This window comes from Colobus angolensis, unplaced genomic scaffold (assembly GCF_000951035.1).
Source record: "Colobus angolensis palliatus isolate OR3802 unplaced genomic scaffold, Cang.pa_1.0 Scaffold326, whole genome shotgun sequence".
In the NCBI taxonomy this organism is placed as follows: Eukaryota; Metazoa; Chordata; class Mammalia; order Primates; family Cercopithecidae; genus Colobus; species Colobus angolensis.
The window spans coordinates 298,364-305,571 of NW_012116555.1; the positions used below are offsets into that span (position 1 = coordinate 298,364).

Genomic DNA, 7,208 nt, shown 5'->3' on the forward strand with positions numbered 1-7,208 from the left:
TGGGACATTCTGCACATTCTGTGAACCTGGGATAAGCTTCTTTTTCTAGTAGCTGTAGCCTCGGAAATGCTCTTTTCCCTCTCAGGAAAAAAGGAGCAACAGTTTGGGTTTCATCTCATTCTGCACTCTTTTTTTTCCAAGTGACAAGCTATTTCCAAGTGTTTTAAACTATAAGTGTACCCACCATTGTACCCTATTTACTTTAAAAATCTGCCCATAATTTTTATTTTTATTTATTTATTTATTTTTAGTTGAGTTTCCCTCTGTCGTCCAGGTTGGAGTGCAGTGGCATGATCTCGGCTCACTGTGACCTCTGCCTCCTGGGTTCAAGCGATTCTCCTGCCTCAGCCTCCGAGTAGCTGGGATCACATGCATGCGCCGCTCTGCCCAGCTAATTTTTGGGTTTTTAGTAGAGATGGGGTTTTGCCGTGTTGGCCAGGCTGGTTTTGAACTCTTGATCTCAAGAGATCCACCCGCCTTGGCCTCCCAAAGTGCTAGGATTACAGGCGTGAGCCACTGCGCCTGGCCCTACCTATAATTTTTTTTTTTTAAGCTCAATATCTAACTTTTATTTATTTTTTTAACTTTTTTTTTGAACTTTTACATATTTAATTCAATTAAACAAAGTAGTAAAAATGAATGAATTACAACAACATATCTCAATATGTGTGAATCTTAGAGACAGTTGAATGAAAAGGGTGAGTCCTAGAAGAATCCTGCCCATAATTTTTAAAAAGCCTGATATTCATTTGTATCAAACTCTTAATGACCATTAATGGCTTCCACTTCTGATTTTCCCAACAATGTCTGAATTTTAAAATGCACACACATACAATTAAGATTACAAAGAAGATTCACTAGTAAGTGGCAAATCTCTTAACTTCCCTGGATTTGGTGTCTTCATGTACAAAATGAGACAATATTACCTGCCCTACTGACCTAGCAAAAGTATGATGAAAATCAAATGAGAACATGCATATGAAAACCTGAAGTTCTACAGAAACCTATGTGGTATGGCTATTACTTTTTTAACAGCCATCAAAGCCTTAAACTTACACATGGGATATTTCAGAGTGGAATCTCAGGCAGTAGCTATAGCTTGGGGAATACAGAGGCAGTCAAACCTCATTTCACCCAGAAGATTGCCTATATTATTTACATATGAATGCAACCTAGATATAATCTGATGCTGTGCTTTTAAAACATTTATTATTTATTATTAGTTTTCCATTTGTAAACATTTAGGGGGTACAAGTGCAGTTTTGTTTCATGGATATATTGAGTGGTAGTGAAGTCCGGGCTTCTAGTGTACCCATCACCTGAAAAGTGTACATTTTACCTGACAGGTCATTTCTTATCCCTCACTCTCCTCCACCCTTTTATCTTTTGGAGTCTCCAGTGTCTATTACTGTACTCTGTATGTCCATATTTACTCATCGTTTAGCTCCTACTTACCAGTAAAAACATGTGATATTTTACTTTCTGTTTCTGAGTTAGTTCACTTAAGAGAATGACCTCCTGTTCCATCTGTGAGATATGCTTTTAAAAATTAACAAGAGGAGTTTCCTTGCCTATAGATTTAAAGATGTTTATCCTTGTCATTAATTCATTCTGTCTCTGGTACGGCACAAAGGCAGCTCATTAATCATGCTCCAGCTCCCCACAGTGGGCACCTTGCTTACATGCACTCTGGTAAGCGTCAGGGACTGACACGGAAGTGTTGAGTGAATCACCTGAGTAGCCCTACCCTCTGCTTCTGAAACCATGATTCAGGTCGGAGGATCCTGTGTAGGCGCAAAGCACCCTGTGCCACACTGGGTCCTGGGAGGCTCCTTTTCAGTACATCTTCTTTGTTCCTTTCTTTCTCCTCAATGTGACAACATCCCCATGGCTCAAGCTTTCAGGTGTCCCAGTCTGCACCCAGAGGCACTTTTATCTGTGACTTTCCTCGCTGGGTAGTGCCCATGCTTTTCTGATTCCCAAAACATAGCTGCTTTGTGATTCATTCAGCACCCTGCTCTCTGCGAGGTGACAGTGAACTAATTTGGTGAGAAACTGATTTGAAAACTAATTTGGAAGAAACTGACAGCAACCTCAGAAGGTGTGTGTGGCTTTTCACCAGAAACATCTGCCACTTACATACTTACTATAGATCAATAACCTATAAATATAAAATGTAAATGTTATGTCTTTATTTTCCTTTGATGACAATGCCTTAATCAAAAGGAGAGCTGTTGGGGATTTCTGCCTTGATCACACCATGTGACTGTATGACAACATATTCAGGGAAGTTTCAAAGTGAGGGGAGTGAGGAGTTCTGCTCCCTTATGTCTTTGCCCAAAGAGGGAGTGGACACGGACTCAGCAGAGTCTTCAGTCTTGGTACTGCAGGGATGGCCCCTTCTCTGTCCCTGTTCATCGTGCCATTGACAGTTTTCAAAATTCTTTCATTTATATTATCTCATTTGAGCCTCTCCTTCCTGTCATGTCAGCTATGACCTGTTCAGCAGATATTATAATCGTACGAAATGAAAATGGATGTTAACCTGAAAGGGAAATTAGTTTAAACCAAAATCTCTTTCCTTGTTGAAAGTCACAAGACAATTGCCCAGAAACAAACAAACAAACAAATAAAAACTTTAAAATCTGATCTTGTAAAACCTTTAATTTGAGTGTTAGATAATAAAAGTATCAGATAAAGAGATTTATCTCTCATGTATTAATATTAAGTGCCCAATGGCAAAATAGCATTTACAGTTCTGCTTTTGTTTTCCACCAAATCACCTAATAACATTTTCTAGCATTTAATTGGTAGAAATTCACCCTTGGAGTAAAAGGTGAATGCTTAGTATCTTAAAGATTGGGGGAATGTGTTATAATTTAACAAACTAGGAAACCAACTACATATATTCCAATCTTAATTTCCTCCAGAAAACGGCCTAGATCCATGTTAATCTTTAAACACTAAAACAATAACCCTTTAAGATTATAAAATCAAAATTCTCTCTGCTAAAACCTTACCTTTGTCTATCTTAACCATATTGCAGAAAATTCCAGCGACTTTACCATGACTGGATGAGTCATAAATAAAGCCCATTAGGCCAGATACTTAGAAATTAAACACACATAATTTCAGGGACAAATATAAAAGCTGGACCAAATCAGAGCCTGCAAGCCCTTAACGTTGCTTCTTTGCCTGGCCTTGGAATTGAAATGATACAAACCCATCCAAATAACTGTGAGGATGAAGTGTTACCAGGGCATGTTGCAAAATGGAAAAGGAACCTGGTTAAGAGGATCCCATTTGGAGAAGGAAAACTTCTGGATTCTTTTTCCGGAACACATACATATGACCTGGTATGTGGGTATGTGCCCCTGATTTATTTCAATTAAATAATTTCTGATAACCATTTACAGACTCATTGTCTTCAAAAGAACATCCTGCATGGCAAGATATGTTTTTCTTTAAAAATATTTTTATGTTTTTGCATATGGTTACAGAGTGTGATTTTTGAGCATTGGTTTATTCAGCGTTTGTGTCACTCTAAGAAAATAGAAAATAGTATCTAAGGAGTATATGAGCTCAGTACCAGACCTATTATACTGAACTCAGACTCTAATCCTAATCCCTGGTGGGTTTTTTGTTTTTTGTTTTTGAGGCAGAGTCTCGCCCTGTCATCCAGGCTGGAGTGCAATGGTGTGATCTCGGCTCACTGCAACCTCCACCTCCTGGGTTCAAACGATTCTCCTGCCTCAGCCTCTGAGTAGCTGGGATTACAGGCACCCACCACCACGCCTGGCTGATTTTTTTGTTTGATTTTTAGTAGAGACGGGGTTTCACCATATTGACCATGCTGGTCTCAAACTCTTGACCTTGTGATCCGCCTGCCTCAGCCTCCCAAAGTGCTGGGATTACAGGCATGAGCCACCGCGCCTGGCCCCAGGTGGGTTGTTTTACATTCAAATTAATAATGAACTCTACTCTCTTCAATCCAGCAAGATCTAGTCAGCACCATAGGAGAAAGTGCTGCCTTGGGAGCTGCAGGCATTGTTATTTGGGGAGACATGAATTTAACTTCATCCAAGGTAAGTCAGTATCTTGAAGGTATATTTAATGTTTTTTTTAGAAGTATTTCTCCGCTTTCTTGGAGAACTTACTCTAATAAAGCTCTCATGACTTCCATAGCAAACCAGCTTTAGAATAAATATTCCAAATCAGTGCCTGATACATAGAAAAGGCTAAAAAATATTGTTAACTTTTATAAAGATGGTAATCATAACACTGATATTTGATGAATATTTATGATACACTAAGGTTGTGCTAAGAGATTTTTTGAGTCGGATTTGCTCACTTCCTGGTCCTATGAGGTAGTGACCATCGTCCTCATTTACAGATGGTGAAACTAGAGAGGAAACCAACCAGGATAACAGCTATTTAGGATAGTTAGTGGTAGAGTTGGCATTAGCCACAGTTTGATGATGGACACCTTGCATTTTAACGACTATAGAAAATGTGTTATATACTATTTTGAGAGGTAGAAACAGGTGGTAACTTTTTAATTCTCCACAGTGAAGTTATTTTTTCTCTACAGAGAAATCAGCTAAAAATTAACAGCACTTAAAATAAGGTTTATGGCTGGGCACGGTGTCTCAGACCTGTAATTCCTGCACTTTGGGAGGTGGAATCACTTCAGGCCAGGAGTTCGAGACCAGCCTGACTGACATGGAGAAAGCCAATCTCTACTAGAAATATAAAAATTAGGCGAGTGTGATGACATATGCCTGTAATCCCAGCTGCTTGGGAGGCTGAGGCAGGAGAATGGCTTGAAGCCGGGAGGCAGAGGTTGCAGTGAGCCAAGATGATGCCATCGCACTTGAGCCTGGATGAAAGAGTGAGACTCCATTTCAAAAAAAAAGAAAAATAAAAAGATTTATATGGCTCTTCAAATTTCTCTCAGCTGAGATATATTTTTTACTTCAGGAAAGATTCTTAGTTTTCCCCAATCCACATTAATTACAATTTCTTCCATATTTCCAGATGTGGTTTGTTTATATTTCTATAGTGTAATGCATTTTACCTTGAATACTGGTACCCTTGACACTTTTTGCTAAATTGAGGTTTTTGCAAGTCCGTGATGATCTGATATTATTCTTAGAATTTCACAGTCTCAATTTGTTGCTACTGAGATAATGTTCATGAAACTGTTTATGCCTACGCCCACATATGAGAATTAGGAAGAAACTCAGAGGATTAATTCCTGACTTTCCAGGTGTGATATTTCCACCCCAGCCCCTTGGTGGCTCATCAGAAGAGCTTCATCAGGAAGGTGGGTGCACACAGGTGGCCTCTGTTTAGAACAGGTAATAGGAACCATATACACAAAAGTTACCTAGTCAGCCATATAGACTTTCCTGTGTTTGAATTGTATTAGAAGTACAGAACCCAGGACAGTTGATGGAAATTAACAGGAAAGTCCAGAAGGCTATAATACTCGGTGGAATGGTGGAATAAGATGATTTGACAATAAATGATGGACTGTGATTCAAGCTGTAACACAACCACGGAAGGCCCCACATACCTGAATGGTAGCCTGAGGGCAGCAGTTCTGGTACATTCCTAATTTGGGTTTGTTCCTTTTCCTTTTATACTCATTAACTTGGGAGCTAGAAGGAAGAAAAAAAGAATGTAAATTAGAGAAAGGCAAGGTCCCATGTGCTGATTCTGGGGGCCATTTGCAAGTTCAGTTGCTTAACCTGACTGTAACATAGTATCCATCTCCCTCCCCTCAGACCTCTCTCCTTTCTGATTTGGGATCCTTGTTATAGTGCCCAGGAGCCTACAAGTTCAACAACTGGAACCAAGCCATTATGTTTTAATCAAGACCAAAGAACTGTTCTAGAAGCTCTAATTCTATCAGTACCAGCGAGAAACACTAAAATTGATTTCTTTCTACATTTCTATCAGGGAGAAACACTAAAATCAATTTCTTTCCACATTTCTAGGCCAACTGTACAAAGGTGAAGCAGTTTGTGAGTTCTGATTTAGGGAGCTACATAGCCAATGTGACCAGAGCTGCTGAGGTATGCAGCTTTCACCTCTGCAGGAACAATGGGAGGTGCATAAGGAAGATGTGGAACTCACCCACTTACCTTCACCTGAACCCTGCAAGTTACCACATAGAGGCCTCTGAGGATGGGGAATTTACTGTGAAAGGAAGAGCATCTGATACAGACCTGGCAGTGATGGCAGATACATTTTCCTGTCATTGTTATCAGGGATATGAAGGAGCTGATTGCAGAGAAGTAAAGATGGCTGATGGCTGTTCTGGGGTTTCCCCTTCTCCTAGTTCTCTAATGACACTTTGTCTACTGCTTTTAGCAAGTTATCGAAGCATTCATTTGCGAGACAATTGAGTTTAAAGGAAATTTTGGGGTCTCTAGCGTAGTCATTTAAAGAAGAATGTAACTTACGACAATTTTTTTCTCTTATGAATTCTATTGAGAGGTGTTATAAGTAGACATTATGTATGTCACTTAACATAAAAAGAAACGTATTATTTTATTTGCCTCCAATCTGGCTAGGAAATCAGGTCTGGAGTAAAGTCAATGTACACTTCCTCTTTATTGGAATATTTAAGTTGCATTTAAACTAAAACTAGTATAATTTAGTCTTTACATGAATGTACATACATAAAATTATATATAAAATATTAAATTATTCATTTCAAAGACTTTTTTTCAAGTTGGCAATTTATTTAAGGACACATTACTAAGTAATCATCTGATTTAACAGAAGGGGTCACCTGGTCAACTGGTCCACTGAAGAGGACTAACTGCAGTTTCTATTCTAGCCTCGGGTTCACACTAGGTTTCTATTTCCCACCTGGACTCATTGAGTGCAGAACCATTCCTGGCACGGCTTCTCATGAGGGGCCAGAGACTGAGGTAAGGGGGAGTCACTCCCAACTTGCAAAGCACCAATTCTAAGATGGCACTTTGAGTCCTTCCTTCACAGACCGTGGCAGTCTGAATACTGTGAAGGCTTTGTGATAATATTCATGTTGACCTACGCTGACACTGCTGTAGATCTGGAAGCTGGAGCCATATTAGTAAAAATGCAGTTGGTGACTTTTGCGAGCAAAAATCATTATGTAGAAAAAGTGACATTTAAGGGGCCCAGAAGTGCTATTGAAAAGGAGGCCTATGCGA

General features: G+C 39.4%; 1 protein-coding gene across 1 annotated transcript in view; it reads left to right on the forward strand.

The window, feature by feature from the left end:
* HYAL4 (hyaluronoglucosaminidase 4) overlaps positions 1 to 6,725 on the forward strand; it is a 41,120-nt gene extending 34,395 nt beyond the window's left edge. Inside the window, exons 4-5 of the mRNA XM_011951742.1 lie at positions 3,996 to 4,085; positions 6,003 to 6,725. Coding sequence (XP_011807132.1) covers positions 3,996 to 4,085; positions 6,003 to 6,413 — 501 coding nt within the window. The 3' untranslated portion in view covers positions 6,414 to 6,725. The remainder of the gene's footprint in view (positions 1 to 3,995; positions 4,086 to 6,002) is intronic.
* The last annotated feature ends 483 nt before the right edge of the window (positions 6,726 to 7,208 follow it).